Source organism: Aaosphaeria arxii (genome assembly GCF_010015735.1).
Source record: "Aaosphaeria arxii CBS 175.79 unplaced genomic scaffold BU24scaffold_11, whole genome shotgun sequence".
Taxonomy (NCBI): domain Eukaryota; kingdom Fungi; phylum Ascomycota; class Dothideomycetes; order Pleosporales; genus Aaosphaeria; species Aaosphaeria arxii.
Window position 1 is genome coordinate 375213 of NW_022983484.1, and position 24265 is coordinate 399477.

Consider the following 24265-nt stretch of genomic DNA (forward strand, 5'->3'; position numbering starts at 1 on the left):
GATAAGGTTGGCGTAGGAAGAAACGGGATGGATGAACGAGCGAGTAGCGTAGCGACTATGGGTAGGAGAATTGTTGAATAATAATGGACCCGGCGCCGGATGGGTTGGAAGCTAAGCTACGAAGGTTCGGCTACAACGAGATGATTGACGCCTCTAACTGGATATTACTTGGGAGGGATGGTCTTTTTTTCCTTGGGAGGGCAGGGCAAGGCCTTTGCTTTCGTCTCCTGGTCTTGTCTCCTCACCTCTCCTTGTCTGGTCTGGTTAATAATGATGTGGATGGAGATGGCAATAATGGAGACGAAGACGGGGGATGGAGACTGGAAGGGAAGACGGTGGCTCTTGATTCCGTTTAGTCGTTGGCTCCTGCGGGAAAAGGCGACGCAAGCGCCAAGCAACGGAGGTGGAAGAAAAACGAGAGAAATCTTGCACAAGTCCCCAGTGTCAAGACTCAAGAGATCGATGATCAATTAAACGAGCGAATGATCGGCCGGAGTGACCGGTTGATACGTTTACTTCAAAGGTGATAGACTCGATGACAAGCGAAGGTGACCTCACGAGAACACCACAAGGGTGTGTCGATGAGGATGGAGGTTGGTTAGAGGGATGGATGGGTGATGGTGGGGAGAGGAAGGGATGAAGAAAGGGAGGGAGGGAGGGAGGAGGGGGAGGAGAAGGAGATGGAGGGTGGAATCACACGACGCGTGTTTGTGGTCGCGATAACACTCGGCAGAGCTGGATGATGGATGGATGGATGGATGCATAGAAAGATATCTACAAGTTACCTGGTGATTTTGATTCCGATAGATGGACAACATGGATATGCACATACTGTGTACATACATACTGTAAATAATGACTTCTATATTGAGGCTAATGTGGTTGCACTGCAGAGAACATCCATCATACCACAAGCATACACAATACCATACAACTCTTATGCCCGTGATCAGGGATAAACCCACCACTTGACTCGACTGAACCCTCGATGAACTACTACGGTGAACTGCAAGATAATATTGACAATGTTTCGCAATGTCTGCATGCCCAGAGATGACGACTTGGTGGCGGCCCGACATGCAGGATTCTCTTCCTAGTCCTGTGTACTCTCCTACCTAGTCTTTCTCTTTCTCGGCGGCGTCTGCGGCTATTCATATTTCCCATAATCATAATCAAGCCTTGTCTTCCTCCTAGGTTTGTATCGGCCATCCCACACAAAATCCCACGCCGTCTTCCTACGCTACGGCCAACAAGGGATAGCCAATAACTTGCCATACTGTACAATATTCCATCGGATATCCTCTCCTGCGAGTAAAATCTCGAGAAACACAGCTTGGCTCCACTGGTGACGTCGATTGTCTGACCTCTTTTCCTCTAAACAAACACACACACACACACACACACACACACACACATCAACTATCCCTCTCCAATACTAATGTAATAACAATAATAATGCCATCAAAATTCAAAATTGACTTGAAGAGCGAAACTTCACGTCTTGATTCCTAAGCAACTTTCCTCACCGTTCACCCATTACGAGGTAGTTTCTTCCGATCCGACGCACGCGCACGCGCACGTACTCCCAGAAAGCTCCAGCCACATTTACCGTTTACAGATCTGCCCCGACGGTTGCTTATCGCTCCTTTTCTTTGCAACCCCTGCACTGTGCACATATCCTCTGTCTGTCTGTCTGTATAAGACTTAGTTGGGAAACAGTTGCACGGATTGAGAATAGGAAAATGGTAGAAAGTTATGTCAGGCCGTGGGCCATTTTCCAGCCTATGTCTAGTAGGATTACATAATCCATCCTATATCATCCACCAGAGGGTTGAGAGTCCTCGTCAGCGATTCGTCTATCAATATGAGAAATAGGAACTTGCTCTATTGCAAATGACCACCTTTTAAGTGCCTAACCAATCTATCCAAACACTCTAGTATCCTCCAACGCCGCAGCCCTTGCCTTCCCCAAATCCTTACATGTCTCATCTCAGCAGAGCTGCAACTGGGAGGAGTGCCTGGAGGAACGATTAACCTCGCCAGTTTCCACATCTGCCAACTGGGCGATATCAGACAGGACTTCTGAGCTACAGTAAAACAACTTCTAGCTTAGACAGATAGGTTGTTCTTTACTTCTCTGCTTCACGACCCTGCATCAGTATCATTTATCATTTACCTGAATACTCAAGGTTCTGTTGTAGTAGCACAGAAACATAGTGGTAGTACCGCCGGAACCTCGAAAAGTTCCAAAGAAGAAAAGCAAACCGAGAAACATGTTGCACTTCCAATCGTTGTTTTCAACTACTTTTCTCAACGCTAATCTTAAGTCCTTAAGTTTCAAGTAATTTCCAACGTCGGTGACTACTTGGGTAGGTACGAAACACCCTCCGCATTGCCCATAATTGTGCTTTCAAACGTAAATTGCTTGAAACTTGAACGCTTGTATCAAAATATCTTCCCGCCTTTATTTGTAATGGAACTAGCAGCCGCCGTCAACTCACTTTTTCTTCTGCATCGGAGTTACGACCCCGTCCGTTATCATGTCGATGAAGCTCCAGTAGTCTCTTTTTGTCCCTTCGCCGTGAACTTTTGCGTCGCTGTCGACCCTACCAGACCAGTATATGTTGCCTTGTGTATGTTCGTTGAACGCGTCTCTACCGGCTTCATAAAGCTTCTTGCGATCTCCTAGTCGATTATCGAATTCTGTTTCGATAGACCATTCCCCAATGACTACTGGGAACCGGCCAGATTTTTGCGCATCTTTGGCATCCTGGTTGATAACGGGAATTGTATTATCGGGATTGCATTGCCGGCCGGCAAAATAATAGCAATGAGTGTCGATGACCACATTTGCCGACTCCGGTAGCTGAGTGGCCCAGAAACTTTCTCCTTTGAAGGAATCCTGAAACATTATTGGAATGCTTGAGTTCACGGCTTCCACCCGCTGAATGGTCCCCAGGATGTATCTCAACAGCCAGGCTGCGGCTCTGTCTGAGAGCGCATGCGGGGTTCCAAAGGTGCGAATGTCTTTGCTGTCGACCGCCTCGTTGACAGGCGCAATGGTGTAGGATTCTGGATGCCCAGATGATTCCTGAATATAACGAAGCACTGCCTCAACCGCTTCGAAGGAGAGTCGTAGATTGTTTTCGTTGTAGAACCAGTCGCCGTGTCCAATCGCTTCGCCAATCTCAAGCCAGTTTACTGCACACCGCATAAAGGTCAGTTGAAAGATGATTTTGATATTGGTGACGCGCGTTGTACTCACCACCCCCGGGTAGAGCATGTAGGTCAAGCACGATATGCATATCGTATTCCTCAATTGCATATGTTGCTAGCTCTTTCATAATGGCCACTTGCGGCCCTCGATAATGGGGGGAACCGGGCACTTCTATCCAAGCGGAGTAGATGAAGGGGATACGAAGGACATTGATTCCGTTGGCAGCAAGTACGTCGATGTCTTGCTTTGTAAAGAATTTTTTGTAATGTGTATCGAGGACTTTGGTGGCTGCGACACCTTCGTTCTGGCAAAAGGTCCATTCATCCTGTGCACCATTTCCATGCTCAGCGAAAAGCTTCGGGACCATGAACGTCTCGAGACAGAACCAACTGCCCAAGTTGACGCCGTTGGCCTTGAAGTCGCGCCAATTCAAGTATCCTGGTTTGCGTTCAGTAATGAGGGTATTCGACGACACCATGATGTTGGATAATGCTTCAGCTGATGCCGAATTTCAAGAGAAGGAGGATTCGGTGGCTCTTTTTGCTTCATCTTTCTCCATCACACTGGGGTCAGTTGTATATGAGCCTGCGCTTTCTAGACGAGATGGATGGTTTGTGAGGTCCCTTTGGGTCCCTCCACCTTCCCGGGAACGCCTTCGCTTCGGAGGGACGTGATACCGACGACAATGAATACCTACAACCCGCTGCCTGCCGACTTACCGACATCTGGACGTACGCCTCAATAATATACTATAGTTCTGGCACCGCCAGGAAATAACCCGAAGGCAAACATCCAGGCAAATTCCGCCAAGTAGTTATCGGGATGTGGGGAGGCTTGGGAGGGGAGTAGCTGTACAGTGCATACCGGGCCGGCCTTGGTAGTCACATGGTCATGGACCGGCACGACACCGGCCTACTCTAGTACTAGATATCCAAATGTTAGCTCCTCTCCCCAACTTTGTTCGGGCGAGCTGTCGCCGACATGGTTCTTATTGTGTCCAACATGTCGTGTCGAAGAATGCCCAGCTCAACATCCTTATTCTATACTACACTACGCGCCACCAGTATTTTCCTGTTCTAGATCGTGGCATCATGGCTTTCGTTCAAAACGTTCGCTTTGAACATTATTCATCCGAAAATACGCTCGGCATCCATGAGACGAGACCACGAATCTCCTGGGCCTATCAATCAGAAACACCCTTCCGACAGCATAGCTACAATATCGAACTGTCAGAATGTTCTTCCATCGGAAACCCTAGAGTCATCTGTTCCACCAATGTCTCCTCCACAAACACCATCCTCGAACCATGGCCTCTGGAACAGCCTCTACAATCGCGACAGCGAGTGTCGGTCAGAATCCAAGGAATCTCTGAACAGGGGCAACTCACGCCCTGGAGCGAGCCAGCGACTCTTGAGACTGGTTTGATGGACCCTTCCGATTGGAAGGCACAACGTATTGCTAGTCCTTGGCCGAAAGATGTTGAAGCGCCTCAGCCTGAGGAGTTGTTCCGTGTTGTTTCCTCCATCAGTGAAACAATTGCATCCGCCAGACTATATATCACTGCCCAAGGTCTATACGAAGCCGAGATCAATGGAAAACGAGTTGGTGACTACTTCCTTGCTCCGGGCTGGACGGAATACAATTCTGTCCTGCACTACCAAACGTACGATGTTACAGAGCTTCTAGTCAAAGGAGACAATTGTCTCGGTGTTCGAGTTTCGGAAGGTTGGTTTAACGGTCGGATTGGGTTCGAGGGTGGACGCCGCAATATCTGGGGTTCCCGGAACTGTCTGATTGCTCAACTGGAAGTCACAACTACAGAGGGAATCAAGCATACGATAGTATCAGATAGCTCTTGGAGCGTTACCACCGGCCCCATTCGAAGATCGGTACGTCACCACATGACATGCATTTCGGATTCACAGAAGGGCTGACTGTACGGTCGTACTAGGAGATTTATGACGGCGAACTATATGATGCGTCGAAGGAAGTACATGGATGGTCTACTATCAAAAGTGAGCCTGCCGGGGATTCTGTATGCGAGCCTTGGCACAGGGTTGACACGTTGGACCCCCTCCCTGGTAGTATCACACTTACTGCAGGTTATAAGGAACCTACGAGAAGGGTTCAGACGATAGAACCAATCGCCGAAATTACAACGCCCTCAGGAAAGACGGTTCTTGATTTTGGCCAAAATCTTGTTGGATACCTGAGAATCAAGAGCATCAATGGCCCTGCTGGACACAAGGTCACCTTCAAGCATGCTGAAGTGCTCGAAAATGGAGAGCTCGGTACTCGACCGCTCAGGGAATGTAGAGCTACCGATGAGTATGTTCTTAAAGGTTCCAATTCCGATTCTCCAGAGACCTGGGAACCTCGGTTTACATTCCATGGATTCAGATATGCCCAGATCGATCAGTGGCCCGAAGGATGTCATTTGAAGGGTTCAATTGAAGCTGTGGTCTGTCACACAGACATGCTGAAACTTGGAGACTTCCAGTGTTCTAATGACATGCTGAATAAACTGTGGCACAATGTCACTTGGAGTATGAGGGATAACTTCCTATCTGTCCCTACGGACTGTCCCCAGAGAGATGAGAGACTTGGATGGACTGGCGATCTAGCCTTGTTTGCACCAACAGCGATGTTCATGTACCAATGTACAGGCATTCTACGGGATTGGCTCATCGACTTCCAAATCGCTCAACAAACCAGAGATGGACTTCCCGCAATGGTGGTTCCAGATGTTCTAGTGGGTCATCCTAACTGGGACCTTGGCATCCCGTGCGCAATTTGGCATGATGTCGCGGTCATCGGCCCATGGGCTGTGTACTCTGCGACGGGGGACGTGGAAATTCTAAGGACCCAGTATGGAAGTATGCAACAGTGGATGGATAAGATAGAGAGGCATACAGACAGCCAAACCCCGAACTTATGGCATCCGAAGTGCTTCCAGCTCGGCGTATGTTTATCCCATTCAATTCTATTCAAGTGCGAGCTAACAAACTAAAATATAGGACTGGCTTGATCCAAGTGCACCTCCAGATGCACCTTTTAAAAGTGCTACAGACAGTAAACTCGTCGCTGACGCCTTTCTCATACAATCTTTACGCCTCATGTCCCTCATCGCAGGACTAATTGGCAATGCCGAGGATGAGAAGAAATATTCGATCGACTTCACCTCTGCCCGTAAGCAGTTCCAGGATGAATGGGTAACACCGAATGGCCTTATGTCTTCAGACTCACAAACTGCTTATGCTCTTGCGATCTGCTTCGATCTGCTCACTGAATCCCAACGATCTGGTGCTGGCAATCGTCTTGCACGCATTGTTGGCATAAACGGATTTAACATCGGGACAGGATTCGCAGGCACGCCCTACATTTGTGAGGCTTTAGCGCAAACAGGGCATACTCAAGTGGCCTACGCTATGCTATTGAATCAAACCTGCCCTTCATGGCTCTACCCTATTACTATGGGCGCGACGACGACTTGGGAACGGTGGGACAGCATGCTCCCGGATGGCTCTATCAACCCTGGGGATATGACTAGCTTCAACCACTATGCCTTTGGAGCTGTGGCAACGTTTCTGCATGAGAGGGTTGCAGGACTGTCGCAATTGGAGCCTGGCTGGAAAAGAGTTCGTATTGAACCCAAAATTGGAGCTGACATTACATCGGCATCGGCATCACACATCACCCCTTACGGCTTAGTATCTGTATCCTGGAATATTACAGATGGTGGAAAATTCAACATAGAAATTATCATACCTGAGGGAGTCATTGCAGAGTTGGTGACTCCTGATGGATCGGGGGTGAAACTTTTAGAGGGCGGACGTTACTCTTTCGACACCTCGATCGAGGGAACTCGAGATTGGCCCCTGAAGCCAATATCCTTATTACCATTCTAGCCAAATTTTAAATTGAAATAGTTCTTGCCAAAATTTTCTGATTGATTCGTGTCTACGCTGACATACGCACACTACCCATCTCACATGCCGTAAGAACAGGTTCCAACCACTTTGTGACAGCAACGCAATAATAGATACCAAAATACATGGCCATCAACACACAGATTATGCACAATTGCTCACATAGTCGTATCAATGTCGAGACAGAGATAGATCAGATGCCAAGCTAATAGCTGCTCGGGAAGTGGAGGGTTTCGACTCGGGCTCGGGTGCCCCTATCCATCGGGATCTATGGCCATGTTGTTATGCTTGTATGCCTCTCTGACATACTGATCAATAGCTTCGGATTACTTTGCACCGAGTTTAATATCAATCGAGCAATAGTAACCGATCTGGAACGAGCAATGTCTTGATCGAACACTCTGGGCGGTCTTAGTATCGATCTTGCACATTGTGAATTCTTGTGAATCCACTTCCCCAGAAACTCCTACCCCACACTAAATGAGAGCATGAAAGTATATATGCGGTGAACTTCCACAGCATCCTTATTTGAAAGAAACTCTCTTCGAACATCTCTTCATCACTCAGAAGTGTTCATCACATATTTTTACCTGCTGGCCATCTTTCACCAAATACTTTACCATGAAGGCTATAGATACGGACGCTGTTAAAGGCTCGCAAGAGTATCGTCAGTTATCTTTTCGATCCCCTGATTGCATACGAGTACTAATGGTTTTTGATAGATGAGCATGCGGTAGCTCCTGAGCAAGGAAGCATCAAGAAATTCGAAATAGAATCTTCGACAAGCGAACAAACCGTATGGCAGGAGCTGAAGTCAAATCATCGCGTAGTCGCATACGCTTTCCTTGCCAACGCAGGCTCTCTGACATTCGGCTTCGATATTCTCGTCACTGGCGCTATAACGGCGTTACCTTCATTCTCGTACGTCGTTCGCACACGCGCATTGATTTACTCGGTGCAAATATGTGCTTGAATGTTTACTGACCCAACAACCAGTATGTCATTTGGGGAACAATATAAAGGCCAGTTGATTCTGCCAGCCTTATGGCAAGGACTTTGGACAGCGTTCATTCAAATTGGGATCATGATGGGAGCTGCATTCAACGGGCCCTTTCAAGACAAGTTTGGCCGTCGCCTTGCATTCGCTCTCGGAGGAGTCGCAACTGCGTTGGGTAGGCGTCTTTTCTGATGAACTACGATGGCCGACATTGTCAATTGACCTAACCAATATTATAATAGGCACCGCGATGGCATTTACCTCGCCCGACTTAAAGACCCTTGTAGCTCGCCGCGTTCTCTTCCTCTTTTCGAAGATCGTGACAGGGATGGGAATGGGCATTCTAATGACGACCTGCCAGACATATATATCCGATATCTCGCCAGTCAAGTTGAGGGGTGCTCTTTTGGCATTCTTTCCATTCATGACGGTATGTAAGGCTCTGAATGATTAGGAAGAGTTCAAAATTGTGCTAATGATCCAATTTCCATTCAGTCTGTTGGCCAAATGATTGCCATAACCATTGTATTCTCGCGTATCATGGTACTGGATATTTCATCCTTCAAGGTTAGCCCCTTTTATTCGTTCTTTAACCCTGGAAACTAAGAGATGTGTATAAGGTCCCGTTCGCAACCCAGTGGGCATTCTCAGGGCTGGCTCTACTTGCTGCTTTGATTCTCCCAGAATCTCCAGTCATTCTCGTCTCCCAAGACAAGACCGAAGCAGCACAAAAGTCTTATTCTAGGCTACATGGTTCAACATCTGACGTCGCCCTCGCATTGACACAAATCCGCGCTGTATTGGACCATGAAAAGGAATTAGACGCTAGCTCAGGAAACAGTTCCTTCTCAGAATGTTTCCAAGGAGTCAATCGTCGCCGAACGTTCATTATCATTATTGTTGCCTTGCTTCAGTACTTCCTTGGAGTTTCTATCTTAGCAAACGCAAATTACTTCTTGATCATGGCTGGTATGAGTCCTACTCAGTCACTACAAATGTCTCAGATTGGCGTTGGGGTATCGATGGTGACCATCGCCATTGCCTTTGTCACTATCACGAAGTTTGGGAGGCGCACTATTGTCCTATGGAGCTCGATTGCCGCGGCTACTGTTTTCGTTGCAATGGGCATTGCGGGTTGCTTCCCCGATAACAAATCAGCGACGAGGTAAGGAGATCAAACACCACAAGAATACAGTGAGATTAACTGATGTAACAGGTTCGTCGGAGCATCAATTATTGCCTCTGGTGCAGTCACCAATCTCGGTGTCGGCGCAACATGGCCGGTGTTGATTTCCGAGCTATCTTCTGTCCGTCTCCGTGCCAAATCATCGGCAATCGGTTTCATCACCAACGCCTTCGCGGGAGTCGTTTTCAGTATTAGTGTTCCGTACATGTTCAATGTGGATGCTGGCAACTTGGGGGGCAAGATTGGGTTCATTTTCGCGGCTTTGTCGATTCTTTCATTTGTGCTTTCATTTCTATTCGTCCCTGAGACGAAAGCGAGGTCATTTGAAGAATTGGATATCTTGTTTGAGAGGCGCGTATCTGCAAGAAGGTTTGCGACAACCCTGATCTAGCATTATTTGGAATCAACCGGGGAGGGGTCCATGGAACTGAAAGGAAAGTTGTGAGCTGGGACCTGTATTCAATCGAAAGAAACCAATTCTATTATGAAGACGATGAAGATGCCTAGCGACTATAATACGAATTCATCTCCAACACGGTGACAAGCCTCTCGATGGTATTCTCTTCCCCCGTGCCGCGCCCCTTGCCATATCCCTTCTTGCCCGTCAGTCCCCTACACACGCTGATGAACACCCTGATCTTGCCCTTCAGATTCGCGTAGAGCTCCTCCTCGTCAACACTGGCCGGAGCCTTTGTTTCCTTCCCGGACGACGCTTCAGGACGATGCGTCTTCGCGAACAGCAGAATGCACTCGAAGATATCCTCCAGCAGCGCGAGCACCTTCTTCTGGCGCCTACGGAGCAGCAGGGAAAACATAATCCCATCGAGACACTGCTCGTGTGCCGCTTTTATCGACTCGAGACCCGACGTCACGCGCGTGCCTAGTTCGCCCGCGGCGTCCTCCTCGCGGAGCCGCTGCTCCAGCATCGATATGTACGTCTCGAAGGTCGTCCAGTGCTCGGCGATGCCGGTTTGGAATATGTATGTCGAGAGTGCGGTGACGAAGTGGTGGGCTTCGGTGCGGAAGCGGCGGGCGGGTGGGGAGGATGGGTAGGTGCGTGGGAGATGGGAGACTACGAAGAGCATGCGGAGGAGGCGGAGGAGGAATTTGAAGATGGTGTCGTATTTGTCGAGGGCGGAGGTGGTGATGACGAGGTTGAGAGGGGAGGGGGGAACGTATTGGAGGCGGAGGAAGTCGAGGGCGTAGAGAGAGTCTGGATCCATGATTTTTTCCATCTCCGGCTCGGTGAGTTGGCGTATGGAGAAGTTGAGTTGGCCGGGAAGTTCGTCTTTGTCTCGGTTGTTGGCAAAGGGGGCGTCGGTGGTGTCCGGGGCGTTGAGTGTGGAGTGATAGAGAGCAGAGGAGTGGTAAGCTTCACTAAGAACACCCATGAGAGCAAGTCGAAGCTCCGAACTTGCTGGTGGCCATTCGGTTCGGGCTCCAAGTTGTAGCCCCATCTGTACACCACTTCGCATGGTTCCTTTCTGCCGCTCGGCTGTTTCACGCTCCGGGTCGAAGAGTGCGGAGGCGAGTCGTGAGGAGAACACTCCATCGTTCAATAGATGATATTGCCTTTGTAGCGAGAGATGCTTCCGTAAATTATGCGATCGGAAGAAGAGTCGAAGCGTGGTTGCGTTCACTATCTTGGCTTGAGCAAGCAACAGAGGCCGGAAGGAAAGTGTGGATGTGATGGAGGTTGGCGGTGCGAAAATCCTTGACTCGGGTTCAGAATAGGACTTTGCATCAGATCCCGTCAAGATATCAGCAGTAATCGTCCGTAGCTCATCGGGCAGGAAATCCAAGGTCTGCTGTGGATCCTGGTCAAAGAGCTGTGCTGACTCTTCAATATATTGCTGAAAATCCGGTTCCGCCTCAACTATATTGTTGTCCCTTGTCGATCGTGAATTATCTCGTTCTCTCTCTTCCACCTCCGTGGTTTGTGAGTATTGTTTGATTGCGGTGCGTAAACTTTCCTCATATGATTTTGCTTTTGACGATATGTCCTCAATGGCCTGCCACCCGAACTCCCAATCTAACCTAGGGGACGAAAGGCCAAATTTCTCCGGGCAGGCCAAGGGATGTTCGGGGTGATGAAGCTTTAGGAATCGTAAACTGTTGCCTGTCTCAAAAATAGTATTGCCATCTTCAGGTGAAATGAATCGAGGCATCATCTCTGATCTGTATGTGTACTCTCGCGGATCCGGACTGTCAGGGCCGTCTGCTAGCAGAACAAAGCTGCCTCGCTCTTCGATGGAAGTTGTGCTTGATTCCCTCTGAGTCCCTATCCATTCTCCTATGAGTTCCAAACAAGGCTGTGCCACCCTGCGAAGTATTTCTGCCGACAATCTGCAGAGAACTTCGTCCCCTCCTTCCAACCCCAGGACGATGTGATGTAGTAAGGACGAGAGATGCTCGTTTGTCTTTGCATTCTTCAAAGCGTCGACGAGGTGGCCTACATGAGCTAGAATCACCCGTGGTTTAGCGAACAGTTGCTGCAACTGGAGCAAAGATGTTATCTCGTTCGAATGTGTACCAAGATAATCCTCAAAGGTCGACAAGATACTGGATACACATGTGGCCAATGCAACTTTTGTCGATATGGAAGTGGGCGATGCAAATGTACGTTCTATGAAAGAGCGGAGGTAAACGAACAAATTGCCAGTTCGGAGGAATTGCTTCACGATACTTTGCGAAGCGGGGAGGCTCAGGCCCGAGGCTCGTCCCTGATCGATGGCCTGCACGAAAGCGCTTGATTTGGTATCCAGTTGAAACAATAGTGAAGAGCGTCCAAGGCCCAGATTCCACAAACAGCTCAGAAGGGACTGCCTCTTGATGATTTTGGCGGTTAATTTGCCCTCGTGACTAGCCAAAGCTGCATCAAGAGCAGCGGTACCGGACTCTGCAATGTACGGTGATCGCTTCTCGACATGGTCCGGATTCTCGAATGCCTCCCAACTGAAAAACTTCAGATCTTTGTTGGCAGGGCCAGATTCCAAGGCAAGGCGCCATATATCCTCCTCCTGCTCGTCTAATTGCGGGGTGTCGGTGGAGATAGTCGATGGCTCAAGGCTATCAAGCTCTGGGAAGGGCTCAAATTTAAACGATTCGAGATCCGGCAGCTGAAGTGCCTTGTCCAAGGGTCCTTTGGGGGCATACGGATGGTCTAGCTGGATCGATGGCACTGTGTGTGGGTTAGACGCGTAAATTGAGGGGGACGCGATACACTTACAATCCAGCTCTATAGGCGCGAACAGTGTAGATTCCTGCGTGAAGGGATCCTCGAAGAAGCTTGAGGGCTTCCACAGCTCGTCCGTCGCGAAGACATCTCGTACGCAGCCATTATCGTCCATCTCGCGGTCGCCCTGACATTTCTGGGGTAGTTGGTTGTTCGGGAGTGCCTCGGCCAATGACGCCAAAATCTCAGCCCTACGCGGTGCAGTTCGCGCTAAACATACATTCTCGTGAACGCCAACCACACTACAAGAACGGCCGCCTGCAACATCCCATTGCTCGATCCGCATATCTAAACATCTTACGACTATCCATCCATCGTTGGAAAGCGCTCCTACATGCCTCCTCGGAAGCGAACAAAGGCCAGTGCGGCCTCCACGCCTCTCGCAGACACGCAGCCCAAAACACCACAGGAATCTGGCGTAGCTACTCAATCGCAAGATCGCTCTTCCCCGCAGGAAGAGAATGAGTCTGGCATACTATGGACCGATGATCAGGAGACCCAATTGTTCAAAAACATGATGAAATGGAAGCCCGCAGGTCAGTTGTACCATCTCCCTGTTTGAGCTGTTAAGTAACCTTCGCGACAGGTCTGCACAAGCATTTCCGCATGATGTCAATACATAACAATATGCGATCTCACGGGTTCGCGTCCGAAGACGCTCCTCACACCCGAATACCCGGCGTTTGGCGCAAATTATACCAGCTCTACGATCTACGAGCCCTCGATGAGCGCGAGAACTCTTATGAGTTTAGCGACCAGCCCGACCCTGCCGACCCCGACGAAGCATACGATCTCCCCGAATTTGAGTTACCAGAGGAGGATTTTGGCGAGATTATGTGGCAAAAACGCTTCCATGGCCCGGAATCCGAGGCAGCATCCTCTCCACCATTCATGCCTGTCGAAGACGATAAGGCTCTGTACCAGCCTGGAATAGGGTTGCTACATGATCTGCCAGAAAACGAGAAATCACAATCGCTCAAAGCAGAGAGCTTGTCAGGTGCCACACCCGCGCCGAAAAATCCGAAGAACACACGTGCAAGTCGATCGGCTGCCAAGGGAAAGGCCACGAGAAGCGGACAAAGCGCAAAGAACAATAAGGCACAGACAGTAGAGTCGGAATCGGCGGAGGAAGAACAAGAGGAGGAGGAAGAGGAAGAGGAGGAAGAAGAGAGCAGCGAAGAGTCTGCCACAGAAGAAACTGCCCCAAGCACAAGGAGGACCAATCGTAGTGCTGCGAAGGCAGCCAAACCGGCACCAAAAAGGACGAGGAAGAGGTAAAATGAATCCTGTACGAGTGCTGTGTTTTTATCATTCCTTACTACTAAGATACCCGATTAATTCATTAAGACAATAAGCGTACTAAAATCTTCATCAATGGTGGAAGTGTGGCCGAAGGCACGTTGACCATCACAGTGGCTGTAATTTAATGACATTATTAGTTCATGTGGCTCAAGCATCTGTTTGCTATTTTTTGACCTCATCAATTAAGTCCTCCAGCAGGGTGCGCTGAGCAGTAAACAAACCGCAAGTGAAGTAGAATCACGCTGTCTTGTGATTGAATGCGATCATCCACATGTGCCTTCACTACAAACGTCACACACCGCACTTGCCCACCCACCTCTGCACCAATCGAATAACAACTTTGACACCGGTCGGGTCCTCTCTCTCTCCGTGCGCCATTGCTCAATCTCTTTTGAGACCTCAGACCCTACTAAACATACTTTTCCCACCACGCAGCCTCCATTATCACTCCCGCCCCCGGACTACGAAAGACGAAGCTCACATACCTACCTCACTACTCTCGTTTCTGGATAGCTCGTACACAATATCAACATGAAGGTCTTCGCCACCTTGGTCGGGCTCATCGCGCTCGCCTGTGCCCTGCCTGGAGGTGCCTTTCCCGGTTATCCTGTTGGTCATGTGTCCAACGCCGTAGTTTCCTGCGGTGACTGCAAGGCCAGATTCGAAAACTGTGTCCGGGTAAGCAGGCACACTGTCTATCTCAAACATGACCACTAAAACAGTGCACAGATTGCTGGAGTCAAGGGTACCAATGGTGGTGGCTGCGAGAAGATTTGTGCAAAGCGTGCTTGCCAGTTGAACAACGATATCGTAAGTCTCGGCCGTCACGATATTTCACTTCGATTTGACAGATTCCCCTGTCGATCTCCTCTGTTCCGATCACCGTGCTAACACTACATTTAGTGCAAGGGCTGCGACAAAGATTTCCTCAATTGCACCGGTCTCAACAAGTACCCTCATCCGACTATCGTAATCAAGGAGGACCCCGAGGAGGGAGCCACTGCTGCTGACGGGTTCGGCCACTCAGTTAACCTCCTCGAGTACATCTACGACGAGTCCGGCACTCTCACCAAGCTTGAGGGATAGCTATCCAGAGACAGAGTTCCTCATTTCAATTTGGATATCGACAATAGTGGGCAATAAAGTGACGCAAGGAAAGCATGCTACCACAATCACAGTCTCATTCTATGATTTGAGGGAACAAGTCTAAGTTATATCAATGCGAAAGGCGAATCCTATTCTCCCTGATCCTCTACAACTTGCTGCCACTAGGAATGAATTCTCCTTTCTTGACCCTCTCGATGACCTCTTTCAGCTTTTGAGCAGCCCACTCAAAATCCTCTAGACCCAAGTACACCTGTGCGCTCAGTCGGACCCACCAATTTCCATTGTAAAATATCAAGGCTAGGAAGGTTTCATAGTCTTCAATGAAGGCCGTGTGCATCCAAGCAGTTGCAACACCTGCAACGTCATCTTTTTCTATTCCTGCTTTGACAGCGATTGGTTCGAGCTCAGCCAATGAGAGCGGTAAGCGAACGTTTGTAAGACAGCAATCTGTGATTGTGCGCGTAGAATTGTCCATAACCTCTGTGCCCAGAATCTCTGCAGTACGCGCTGCAGCTGTCTTGGCTAAGTTGTGGCAGTAATCGATAATGGCCTTCTCGCCGCCGATGGATTCGCGATACTTGATCGACTCTGGAACGCAAAGATAGGGCGCACTGTCGATGGTACCAACAAACTGGAAATTGGATACCCATAGAGACTTGACGCCAACAACAGGAAGTGGTGTCCTAATCTTGACGCCGGGCTTGAGTTGTGGAATGAAACCATGCGAAGTCGGTAGCGTTGAGCGAATGAGATGTTGATTCCGGACCGGAACGTAGAACACGGCACAGCCGCGAGGCGCGAAAAGCCATCTTTACTAATCAGCACACAATATCTTGCAAAGGAGTTCAAGGGGGAACCTAGAGACTGTAACATACTTATGACAATTACTCACGAAGAAATCAGGGTCCAATTTCTCTATGTCGATCTCCACGTGTCCGATGCCGTGCGCTGCATCAATGCAGCTCAAGACACCCAGCTCTCGGCATGCCTCTGTGAGTCGCTCGAATGGGAGCCTGACACCTGGCATGCTCACGACTGCATCGAACAATGCAATTTTGACTTTAGAACCTTTCTCCTGCTCCTGCTTGATAGTCTTCTTGAAGTCCTCCACGAACGAGTCATCCTCGAAGGGCAATTCATAATGCATTTTGATAGCCTCAGCTGGGGTCGTTTCAGTGATGTACGCGATTGTCTTTTCGCATGCACCGTAGATATTGTCGAGATAGAGGATCTTGTCGCCCTTTTCGAAGACGAGATTTCTAAAGACAGTGTTGACGCCAGTTGTCGCATTGGGCACAAAGACTACACCTTCGACGGGTGCATTGAGAACTTTTGATACAGCAAGGCGAGACTCATCAAGGTACTGGGGGTAGTCATAGCGGATGAATTTGTCTGGCCTGGCTTCGGCTTCGTCCTGAAACCCGCGAAGAATGGTTTGGATCTTACGAGGATAGGTTCCGAAAGAGCCTGGTATTCTGTCAGCTGATACTCCAAGAATGACCATTTGAGACTCTAATCAATTTGGAAAGAAGCTCTTCTGGTCATTGACGTATGGACTTGAAGACAAGCAAAGCAAATCCAATGTGGGGTAATCCATAGAAGTGTTGATATCCTCAACCAGGCAAAACGAGTGGCGACGAGGCCAATTTATCAAGACATGGGCCAGGAGGTCCTACCATGGTTAAGATTGAGCCAATTCTCGTCGAACAAGAAGTCTTTCCTCAGTTCTTTTCCAAACTTCGAGGGGCCACTCTCCCTTACAGCAAGTGTGCTCGACGCCATGACTTAGGTAATTTTCTGTAATTGAATTCTTGCTCAAACAAAAACAATGTGTAGTCGTAGATAAGAAAAGATGGTTTCAGAAGGAAGTCAGTTGAAATTTATAGCTATAAATGCATGACTCCTCAGTCCTTCCGACTCATCTTTGAAGAATTCCTGGAGGCTTATTACATAGGGCGTGCGGTCAGGATTTAGCGTCAGGCCGGCATACCTATAGCCATTGACCAATCACAGCATCACGGTTACTAGCGGGGCTCATCGGCCTTTGGGGCTCTTATAGCTAGATCTCATCCACTTTTCCGCCTAGTCATTATCATTTCCGGATGCAACAATTATTGCGAAGAGCGGCCAGATATACAGGAATCCATTTGGCCATATTCAAAGGCAGACTTCTGGAATAGCGAGTGGTTGTTTTTGCTTGGTAGAAATCAACAGTCTCGGGTTAAAAACGTGCAAAGTCTGATCGAACATCCAACGTCCTCTGGCCACGTTCCAGCTTCCATTCACACATCTTGAGTCATGCTTCATGGCACTGCTAATGGCCAAGACCGGGCCCTGAGTTGCATGCAGTAGAGCTTCGTTTGATTTCTAGTAAGAGAGATAGGAAGAGCCGAAATATTGACACAATCTGTCTTGTAAGCATAACATTCTCACAATTCAGCAGGAGACAACGGTGCACAGAAAGTTCGTTAACATCCACTGTATTCGACTAAAAGATCTAAACACATCTAATGAGCGTCCAAATATCCCACCGATGGCTGCATCGTCACACCATTCCGTTCCGTTCATATCATCACCGGATCCAGTCCTATTCGGCATGCACCAATTCCCAAGTGCTCCTGCATACAATCCAAGCTGTTTCAGGAAAGTTGCACTGCGTGTACCGTTTATCTACCCCAGATTGAAGTCTTCTGACATGTCTGGGGAAGACATTGCGTCGTTTAGTATGACTGGTGAGAGTCTGCGTCAGCGCTCTCGCGCCTGTAAGACTGATGGCTATCAGCATCAGCACCGTCACGCCTGTAGGACTGGTGGGAGTCGGCATCGGCTCCCTCGCGCTTGTAGGACTGATGGCTATCCGCGTCGGCCTCACCACGCTTGTAGGATTGATGAGAGTCTGCGTCGGCCTCACCACGCTTGTAGGACTGGTGAGAGTCCGCGTCCGCCTCTCCGCGCTTGTACGACTGATGAGAATCTGCGTCCGCTTCTCCGCGCTTGTACGACTGGTGGCTGTCGGCATCAGCACCCTCTCGCTTGTAGGATTGGTGTGAATCAGCGTCGGCCCCTCCGCGCTTATAAGATTGGTGGCTATCCGCATCTGCCTCTCCGCGCTTGTAGGACTGATGAGAGTCGGCATCGGCCTCGCCACGCTTGTATGATTGATGGCTGTCCGCGTCGGCCTCTCCGCGCTTGTAGGATTGATGGGAGTCGGCGTCTGCGCCCTCGCGCTTGTAGGATTGGTGAGAATCAGCATCGGCCTCTCCACGCTTGTACGATTGATGAGAGTCGGCATCAGCCTCGCCACGCTTGTACGATTGATGGCTATCAGCATCAGCTACCTCGCGCTTGTAGGACTGGTGGCTATCAGCATCAGCGACCTCGCGTCTGTAGGACTGATGGCTGTCGGCATCGTTGTTGTCACGCTTGTAGGATTGGTGGCTATCAGCGTCGGCCTCACCACGCCTGTAAGACTGGTGGGAGTCGGCATCAGCGCCCTCGCGCTTGTAGGACTGATGGCTGTCCGCATCAGCGACCTCACGCCTGTAGGATTGGTGGCTATCCGCATCATTGTTGGCACGCCTGTAGGACTGGTGGCTGTCGGCATCAAGTTCACCGCGAGCCTCAATTGGGCCAACTTAATCTCAATTAGTGGATTGTATAACTTGAAATGGAACCCAGAACTCACCATTCACGGGGATGGCAGCGCCCAAGGTGGCAGAAGCCAAGATGGCGGCGAGAACGGCGTTGATTCTCATCTTGATGATTGATATAAAGGAGTTGTAATAATGATGGTGAGAAAGATGCTTTGCCTGAAGTGAATGTCGAAAGGCCTTTGATGAGTGGATGATGAGAACTTGAGCGAGCAGAGTGTCATATTTATATTCTCAAGACTACGATACATCGCTCCTTACTGGACATGTCCTCTACTCTTTTCGGTCAACTTTGAATTCACGTAAGACCCTCCGGGCCCCGAGGCTATTGCGTTCGACATGTAAAACTGAAATGGTGACATTCCAATGTCAATCTGGAGCCGCGTACAATATGCAGCAAATGGAGTCGAGCGGTGGGTCGTGAGATGGAGAATCCTTGCGTAGCGGCGCACCGAACATCTGCATTTGGTTGAGATGGTATATCTGAGCTACCTAAACGATCCTGCTGTGCCCATCCCAGATCTGCCAACTGCGGCGGGGTGGATCGTCGTTACGTTCTGCTATACTCATTTTCCGAATTTGGCAAGGATCCTAGCGCGCACGGTGAATTGACAATTGAATCGCCACGCAGGGGCTCGGCGACTATCACTTAGTGAACAATTCACGTGCAGATGGACCATGTTGAATGCTGATGGTGCAGAATTCCGCAAATTGCTCATACGGGTCTTGTTGTACGTTTTCGTTCTTACGCATGAAACCTATCTATTGTGCATTTCAAACTATCAAGCAACGAGAAGTCCAACTACACCCAAATTTATTTCCTTCCTTACTCAGAACTTTCTCAAAACTCGTTCAGAATATGAAGATGTCACGCAATTCGAGTCTCGACGATTCGGAGAAGGGGCTACTCGATGATTCCAATGTCGAAGATACCCAACAACCCGTCCGTAGAGGAGACAAGCTTGTCTCCATCCACGGAATGCTCGCCATCTTCATACATACTGTCATAGCACTTGGTTATATGACAGCACTCTACTTTTACATGCGTACACCAGAACCACAAGACCGTCTTTACTGTAAGTCCACCACCGCAGTGACTTCTCGCTCGTCTCACACTCTCCACAGCACCTGCAAATGCTGCTCTGAAGTTCGAGAGCCGAACAGTGCATGGAGAACTGGATGACAACAATCCGTACAAAGGACCACCTTCTCCAGAACTTGATGCCGCATGGCATGACCTTCTTGCACCAACTGCAATTCGTGCGTCCAAGGAGGACATGGACCGAATGAACCGAACATCCATTCCACTTGAAGATGGTTCGGGGTACTTCGTAACGCTAGGTACGTGAACTCAGTCAGTGTGTAGAATTTGTTCTGATGCTTTTTCCAGATGTTTACCATCAATTGCATTGTCTGGTAAGTTGCCTTTGACTTGAGAACAGAGGAGCATGCACTAATATAGAACTCCAGAAATACATTCGACATTCGATTCATCCCGAATACTATACCATCAATGAATCGAATAAAGAGGAGCATCTCGGTAAGTACCAAAATGTCTTTAGTTCCTGTCCTTCATATTTGGAGACTGACTTGACTAGACCATTGTCTGGATGTGATCCGCCAGTACATCATGTGCAATGCGGACGTTACTGTTAACACTTACACATGGCGAGACGATAAGCAGAAGCCATGGCCAGTATTCACAAGCAAACACAAGTGCGTAGATTGGGATGCGCTTCATGGTTGGGCTTTGGATCACTCATTCGATGGATTTGATCCAGCACTAATTCGTCATCCGGGGTCGAAGCATACTAGATGATCACCGTTCCACGTAGTCCTACATAGAATAGTACAAAAAATAAAATGAACAGTTTGTGGCAAGCACTTAGTCCCTATGGAGTTCAATTAAGCATTTGGGAGATCTTATTTGGCGTTCATTGCATCAAGCGCTTATGGGACCTGCGTGCCCCCATGCACCATTGGTGCTGATGAGCTCACACAAGTTTGTGATGTAGCTGAACAATGGCGAATTTAAGGCCACCTGCTTCATAGGGACAACGATAGATGACCGTTTAATAGACCCAATATGCATCATTCCAAAAATCGACAAATATTCCCTCACGTGTCGAGCTATGTGTTTCAGGTCGGTTGAGTTCGGTTCTGGGCCCGGGTTGCGAAAATATGCATAGGCCGACCGGGGGTGGCGAAGTTGCTCCAAAATTGAAGGGGAGCGTTACGTCAATACGTACTTGAAGCTATTCGCACAAACGTCTTAGTTCACGATGCAGGGCGCATATACGAATGACAGCTGGATCCGCGGGCCGCACCTCTAGCATGCGTCAATCTTGTCCCTGTTCACCTAGTGAGAGGAATAGGGCGCCGATGATCTGCGGCTCTGTTCCCCAACGTCCTTTCAGCCCCAAGAGACAATGCAAGATTCGGTGAGCCCCTAAACCTGAATCGGGAGGTAGGATCTGGCTGTTGACATTGTACCCCCTTGCATGCCGATGCGCATGTTTGTTGGCGTGCAAAAACGTAAGCTTTGCGAGCGTCATAACTTTGTTCCCCACAGTAAGCTTGCGTGACCTTGGCTGATGCTTGAGTAGACAGCGAACCCTGACGGCGAATCCTTACGGCGAATCCTTCACGAATGTCACTGAGTTTCTCCATTTTCCATTTCAGCCTTCCCCGTGATGATCATGTCGGAGCGTCTGCGAGTGGCATGGCCATTACTGCAGCCAACAACGGGTTTGCCCCACCCTACGAAATCGCGTCAGCAATGAAGGTCGTTCTTCAGAATGGTGCGATATGTCAAAGGTAGTCCTCGAGACTTCCAGGTGTTTGCAATCCCCCCATCAATTCCACAGAATTCACCATGTGGCCGTTCAACAGCAAATTCGACGGAAGCAATCAGACTCCGTACTACCAGGCGGTAGCGGCAGAGGAACGAGATTCATTATCCAAAGACTATGAATCGAGCAGTGAAGAGAGTGAACCATCGTCACAGCAGTCGGGAGGGCTTCGTTCAATCAGAACTTTGCTTTGCATTTTGACTGCTTTGACGAGCTTGCTCTTCGCCAGCGTCGTAATCGATCAAGTATCGCGAGCCGAGTTGCAAAAGACTCCTGTCGCATGCACTCCTGCTTCAAAACCAATACAATTGAAAGATCCTGTTGGTCTAGGTGAGTATTGTTTGTTCAAAACTTGTGTCAGTCATTCTAATCTGGGATGTAGTTCCTGAGGTTACAGAGACCTTCCAAGCGCATGAGGATTTCATGAAACCTTTCACTGGAGAGAAAGACGCCTGGTCAAAGTTACTCCCTGTAGGTACCCTACTATACTCTATAACTCTCATCTACTAACCCATTGTTCCAGCCTGGTCGTGGCTTCGTGTTTGTACCTGAGCCGCGTGAGTATGGTCTGAACGAAGGCCAGGAGACGCCCTGGGGTGAAATCTTTAGCGTTTCTCTATTCCATCAGATTCATTGCTTGGTGAGTCCGCTTTTTTTTCCACATTGAATACATTGCTAATACGACAAAGGGACTCTTGCGCAAGCAGTACTGGACTCTTCTGAACCACGTCGCGAGTGGCGATCAAGAGGCGGCACTTAAAGAGTCGCTTAAGCAACAAGAAAACACCCACACGGGGCACTGTTTTGATTATCTGCGACAAGCTCTCATGTGCGCTGGAGACATGTCAATGGAGTGGCCGCGCGATGAGCCCGATGGCAGCAAAAGACGTCACGTCGATGGTTGGGACATTCCTCATAAGTGCAAGAGTTGGGTAAGTCGATTCTCCAAACATCGTGGATTTCTTCAATGTCATACTAATTCTGCTACAGGATACTATTTGGCAATACATGATGACGAATGCGTACAACGCATCGAAGTATGATGACATTTCTATTTAGCGAAACTTGAGCGCTGGTGAAGAGATGGAGACATCTGAAGGCTTAGCAGCAATATTTTCGATACTCGATAGATCAAAATGTAAATGGGAAATTTTTTTAGAAGTCCATGTCGATCTGGATCTCCAAGTGAATTGAATTAGAGTCTGTGTTAATGCTCTAGCAACGCCAAAGCATTGTCAAGAACAATGTTGAGGGCCACAAAGTGTTCTGAAGATTGTAGAGTCCTAGGATTCGTAGGTATTTCATAGCGGAAGATTATCAAGATGTATAAGTAATGGAAGTTGTGGAGCTCCAAGATTTAGTAAACAATAGTGATGTAGAGTAAGAGGTGAACATGCTCATAGTTTCGCAAGTCAGACTTTAGATGTTGCATTCTATTCTGCCTTCGTAATCTGATAATCCTCATCAACTAGGCTCAAATGCCAGTTTAATATCTACAATATGCCAGAATAATCTGAAGGAGCTTTGTGTTCGTTCATCCACGCCATCAGAACATTCCAATCCTTGCACTTCTTGTGAGGGACGCCCCATCCATCAACCTGCCTCCTTTCACCTGTGCTCTGAACAACAGCCCATTCGATAGTAGTATCTGCGCTGCACATGAGGGCCTGTCGCAAATAGTCGAAACAATGAGCAATGTGGTGCTCATGGACTTCTTCTAAGATATCCGCTGGCAAGTCGCCTTCTAAATGGCCAATTGGCTTCGCCGTACCATTGCCTTTGTAGTACGAAGCCCTGATCATGCCACTTCTCATACTTAGCAATGACAAGCAAGATTGGAGGGTAGTACTCACAGGCAATGTATCTGATGGAACACAGACACACTATAACGGTCTCCCTTCTCTGTGGGTACGCCTTTGCGATATCCATACTTCTTTGGATCATCAACCAGGACAAAGCCACGGCCCTCTAAGAATACCTTGTTCAGCCTAGATATCAATCAAAGGGGCAGAGTACATGTTACCTGGCATTATCGAGTTCCATGCCTCATCGGCATGTGGAGAGAATGGATCGGCAAACTTTGGATCTCTGGCGAAAATAGAGGTAGTTTCTGGTACTATTCTTCAAGTCACTTGAGTGAACGATACTGGAAGTCAATTAAATGGCTTACATATTGGATCAAAGCCAGTGTGACCAGAATTCGTACCCTTCAATGAGCCAATGGCTCCGAAGAGAAGGATCAATATCGAAGTGACCAAAAGGCCCGTTGACAGGTAAAAGAATGTGAATACCCCATAACGGTCTCGTTGTGTGTATTGCTGTGTTGTTCGCATGATGGAATACAATTGCTCTGCTGCAAATTCCTAATGTTTGGGGAGACAACATAATAGAAAGCGCAACAAGAACATATGGTAATGGGTGCAAACTAGCCAAGCTTGTCTTATCCACAAAAGGACAATGTCAAATCCTAACAAGCATCGTACTCCGGTCTTCTTACATTGACTTAACTACCTCGGGATCAGCATACGGGTACTTACTTACTTTGGTGCCACCAAAGCGAGGTGTATAAATGACCAGGGTACGTAGGCTGATGGCGCGTGTTGGTCCCCGTAAGATTGACCAGGATCCACAGCACCCGATCCTCCCGCCACTACGACTACATCATTATGTTGATCTTGCATGAAAGCAATGACATTAAATCCACATTCAATTACGCAGGGTATTTTTTGCGCTGTTAGTTAGCGGATGCGGATAATACCTCATTGTCCAGTAGATGTTCCGTCGGCTTTG

At 48.7% G+C, this 24265-nt stretch overlaps 13 protein-coding genes across 13 annotated transcripts; 7 read left to right on the forward strand and 6 right to left on the reverse strand.

Annotated features, from left to right (window-relative positions):
• The first annotated feature begins 124 nt into the window (after positions 1–124).
• Positions 125–604, forward strand: BU24DRAFT_427516 (uncharacterized protein). Its single transcript, XM_033529245.1, has one exon. The coding sequence runs from the start codon at positions 178–180 to the stop codon at positions 472–474; it is 297 nt and encodes a 98-aa protein (XP_033378725.1). The 5' UTR covers positions 125–177; the 3' UTR covers positions 475–604.
• On the reverse strand, positions 515–1219 carry BU24DRAFT_57573 (uncharacterized protein). The gene has a single exon (XM_033534416.1). It carries the CDS (start codon positions 1077–1079, stop codon positions 555–557), a length of 525 nt encoding a protein of 174 aa, XP_033378726.1. The 5' UTR covers positions 1080–1219; the 3' UTR covers positions 515–554.
• A 1278-nt stretch (positions 1220–2497) lies between these two features.
• On the reverse strand, positions 2498–3695 carry BU24DRAFT_436535 (glycoside hydrolase family 5 protein; the record flags this gene model as incomplete). The annotated part of the gene is made up of 2 exons (XM_033530162.1): positions 2498–3201; positions 3266–3695. 2 exons carry the CDS (start codon positions 3693–3695, stop codon positions 2498–2500), a joined length of 1134 nt encoding a protein of 377 aa, XP_033378727.1.
• A 466-nt stretch (positions 3696–4161) lies between these two features.
• BU24DRAFT_427518 (glycoside hydrolase family 78 protein) lies at positions 4162–7153 on the forward strand. Its single transcript, XM_033529246.1, has 3 exons — positions 4162–5106; positions 5169–6179; positions 6235–7153. Exons 1-3 carry the CDS (start codon positions 4309–4311, stop codon positions 7123–7125), a joined length of 2700 nt encoding a protein of 899 aa, XP_033378728.1. The 5' UTR covers positions 4162–4308; the 3' UTR covers positions 7126–7153.
• Positions 7154–7767: 614 nt separating this feature from the next.
• BU24DRAFT_467034 (general substrate transporter) lies at positions 7768–9720 on the forward strand (the record flags this gene model as incomplete). Its single annotated transcript, XM_033532414.1, has 7 exons — positions 7768–7813; positions 7869–8067; positions 8143–8318; positions 8386–8573; positions 8639–8710; positions 8764–9308; positions 9360–9720. The coding sequence occupies 7 exons, from the start codon at positions 7768–7770 to the stop codon at positions 9718–9720; spliced, it is 1587 nt and encodes a 528-aa protein (XP_033378729.1).
• Positions 9721–9820: 100 nt separating this feature from the next.
• Positions 9821–12712, reverse strand: BU24DRAFT_399704 (uncharacterized protein). Its single transcript, XM_033525418.1, has 2 exons — positions 12559–12712; positions 9821–12510 (listed from the first exon to the last, which is right to left on the reverse strand). Exons 1-2 carry the CDS (start codon positions 12677–12679, stop codon positions 9833–9835), a joined length of 2799 nt encoding a protein of 932 aa, XP_033378730.1. The 5' UTR covers positions 12680–12712; the 3' UTR covers positions 9821–9832.
• A 96-nt stretch (positions 12713–12808) lies between these two features.
• Positions 12809–14013, forward strand: BU24DRAFT_399708 (CT20-domain-containing protein). The gene is made up of 2 exons (XM_033525419.1): positions 12809–13100; positions 13151–14013. The coding sequence occupies exons 1-2, from the start codon at positions 12899–12901 to the stop codon at positions 13840–13842; spliced, it is 894 nt and encodes a 297-aa protein (XP_033378731.1). The 5' UTR covers positions 12809–12898; the 3' UTR covers positions 13843–14013.
• Positions 14014–14247: 234 nt separating this feature from the next.
• BU24DRAFT_496404 (uncharacterized protein) lies at positions 14248–14952 on the forward strand (the record flags this gene model as incomplete). Its single annotated transcript, XM_033534192.1, has 3 exons — positions 14248–14544; positions 14596–14676; positions 14770–14952. Exons 1-3 carry the CDS (start codon positions 14398–14400, stop codon positions 14950–14952), a joined length of 411 nt encoding a protein of 136 aa, XP_033378732.1. The 5' UTR covers positions 14248–14397.
• Positions 14953–15053: 101 nt separating this feature from the next.
• BU24DRAFT_427522 (PLP-dependent transferase) lies at positions 15054–16889 on the reverse strand. Its single transcript, XM_033529247.1, has 3 exons — positions 16650–16889; positions 15849–16440; positions 15054–15782 (listed from the first exon to the last, which is right to left on the reverse strand). The coding sequence occupies exons 1-3, from the start codon at positions 16753–16755 to the stop codon at positions 15119–15121; spliced, it is 1362 nt and encodes a 453-aa protein (XP_033378733.1). The 5' UTR covers positions 16756–16889; the 3' UTR covers positions 15054–15118.
• Positions 16890–17693: 804 nt separating this feature from the next.
• Positions 17694–18728, reverse strand: BU24DRAFT_413986 (uncharacterized protein; the record flags this gene model as incomplete). The annotated part of the gene is made up of 2 exons (XM_033526190.1): positions 17694–18607; positions 18659–18728. 2 exons carry the CDS (start codon positions 18726–18728, stop codon positions 17694–17696), a joined length of 984 nt encoding a protein of 327 aa, XP_033378734.1.
• Positions 18729–19485: 757 nt separating this feature from the next.
• BU24DRAFT_454773 (uncharacterized protein) lies at positions 19486–20442 on the forward strand (the record flags this gene model as incomplete). The annotated part of the gene is made up of 5 exons (XM_033531337.1): positions 19486–19699; positions 19749–19964; positions 20014–20039; positions 20094–20163; positions 20222–20442. The coding sequence occupies 5 exons, from the start codon at positions 19489–19491 to the stop codon at positions 20440–20442; spliced, it is 744 nt and encodes a 247-aa protein (XP_033378735.1).
• A 624-nt stretch (positions 20443–21066) lies between these two features.
• BU24DRAFT_427525 (uncharacterized protein) lies at positions 21067–22621 on the forward strand. Its single transcript, XM_033529248.1, has 5 exons — positions 21067–21805; positions 21858–21946; positions 21999–22115; positions 22165–22407; positions 22466–22621. The coding sequence occupies exons 1-5, from the start codon at positions 21499–21501 to the stop codon at positions 22532–22534; spliced, it is 825 nt and encodes a 274-aa protein (XP_033378736.1). The 5' UTR covers positions 21067–21498; the 3' UTR covers positions 22535–22621.
• Positions 22622–22903: 282 nt separating this feature from the next.
• On the reverse strand, positions 22904–24023 carry BU24DRAFT_399713 (uncharacterized protein). Its single transcript, XM_033525420.1, has 4 exons — positions 23646–24023; positions 23499–23591; positions 23329–23443; positions 22904–23281 (listed from the first exon to the last, which is right to left on the reverse strand). Exons 1-4 carry the CDS (start codon positions 23806–23808, stop codon positions 22969–22971), a joined length of 684 nt encoding a protein of 227 aa, XP_033378737.1. The 5' UTR covers positions 23809–24023; the 3' UTR covers positions 22904–22968.
• Between the last annotated feature and the right edge of the window lie 242 nt (positions 24024–24265).

Bases quoted from the DNA above. Each gene is read 5' to 3' on its own strand.
- BU24DRAFT_427516 (XM_033529245.1), top strand. From the start codon at position 178: ATGGTCTTTTTTTCCTTGGGAGGGCAGGGCAAGGCCTTTGCTTTCGTC.
- BU24DRAFT_399713 (XM_033525420.1), bottom strand. From the start codon at position 23,808: ATGCGAACAACACAGCAATACACACAACGAGACCGTTATGGGGTATTC. The intron at 23,592-23,645 runs GTAAGCCATTTA...CTTGAAGAATAG, and splicing joins CACTGGCTTTGATCCAATAT to TACCAGAAACTACCTCTATT. The intron at 23,444-23,498 runs GTAACATGTACT...AGGTATTCTTAG, and splicing joins ATGGAACTCGATAATGCCAG to AGGGCCGTGGCTTTGTCCTG.
- BU24DRAFT_427522 (XM_033529247.1), bottom strand. From the start codon at position 16,755: ATGGCGTCGAGCACACTTGCTGTAAGGGAGAGTGGCCCCTCGAAGTTT. The intron at 16,441-16,649 runs GTAGGACCTCCT...ACAGAATACCAG, and splicing joins TTGGCTCAATCTTAACCATG to GCTCTTTCGGAACCTATCCT. The intron at 15,783-15,848 runs GTATGTTACAGT...TGATTAGTAAAG, and splicing joins TTCGTGAGTAATTGTCATAA to ATGGCTTTTCGCGCCTCGCG.
- BU24DRAFT_57573 (XM_033534416.1), bottom strand. From the start codon at position 1,079: ATGTCGGGCCGCCACCAAGTCGTCATCTCTGGGCATGCAGACATTGCG.
- BU24DRAFT_399708 (XM_033525419.1), top strand. From the start codon at position 12,899: ATGCCTCCTCGGAAGCGAACAAAGGCCAGTGCGGCCTCCACGCCTCTC. The intron at 13,101-13,150 runs GTCAGTTGTACC...CCTTCGCGACAG, and splicing joins GATGAAATGGAAGCCCGCAG to GTCTGCACAAGCATTTCCGC.
- BU24DRAFT_399704 (XM_033525418.1), bottom strand. From the start codon at position 12,679: ATGGACGATAATGGCTGCGTACGAGATGTCTTCGCGACGGACGAGCTG. The intron at 12,511-12,558 runs GTAAGTGTATCG...ACCCACACACAG, and splicing joins CGCGCCTATAGAGCTGGATT to TGCCATCGATCCAGCTAGAC.
- BU24DRAFT_427518 (XM_033529246.1), top strand. From the start codon at position 4,309: ATGGCTTTCGTTCAAAACGTTCGCTTTGAACATTATTCATCCGAAAAT. The intron at 5,107-5,168 runs GTACGTCACCAC...CGGTCGTACTAG, and splicing joins CCGGCCCCATTCGAAGATCG to GAGATTTATGACGGCGAACT. The intron at 6,180-6,234 runs GTATGTTTATCC...ACTAAAATATAG, and splicing joins CGAAGTGCTTCCAGCTCGGC to GACTGGCTTGATCCAAGTGC.
- BU24DRAFT_427525 (XM_033529248.1), top strand. From the start codon at position 21,499: ATGTGGCCGTTCAACAGCAAATTCGACGGAAGCAATCAGACTCCGTAC. The intron at 21,806-21,857 runs GTGAGTATTGTT...TCTGGGATGTAG, and splicing joins GAAAGATCCTGTTGGTCTAG to TTCCTGAGGTTACAGAGACC. The intron at 22,408-22,465 runs GTAAGTCGATTC...ATTCTGCTACAG, and splicing joins CTCATAAGTGCAAGAGTTGG to GATACTATTTGGCAATACAT.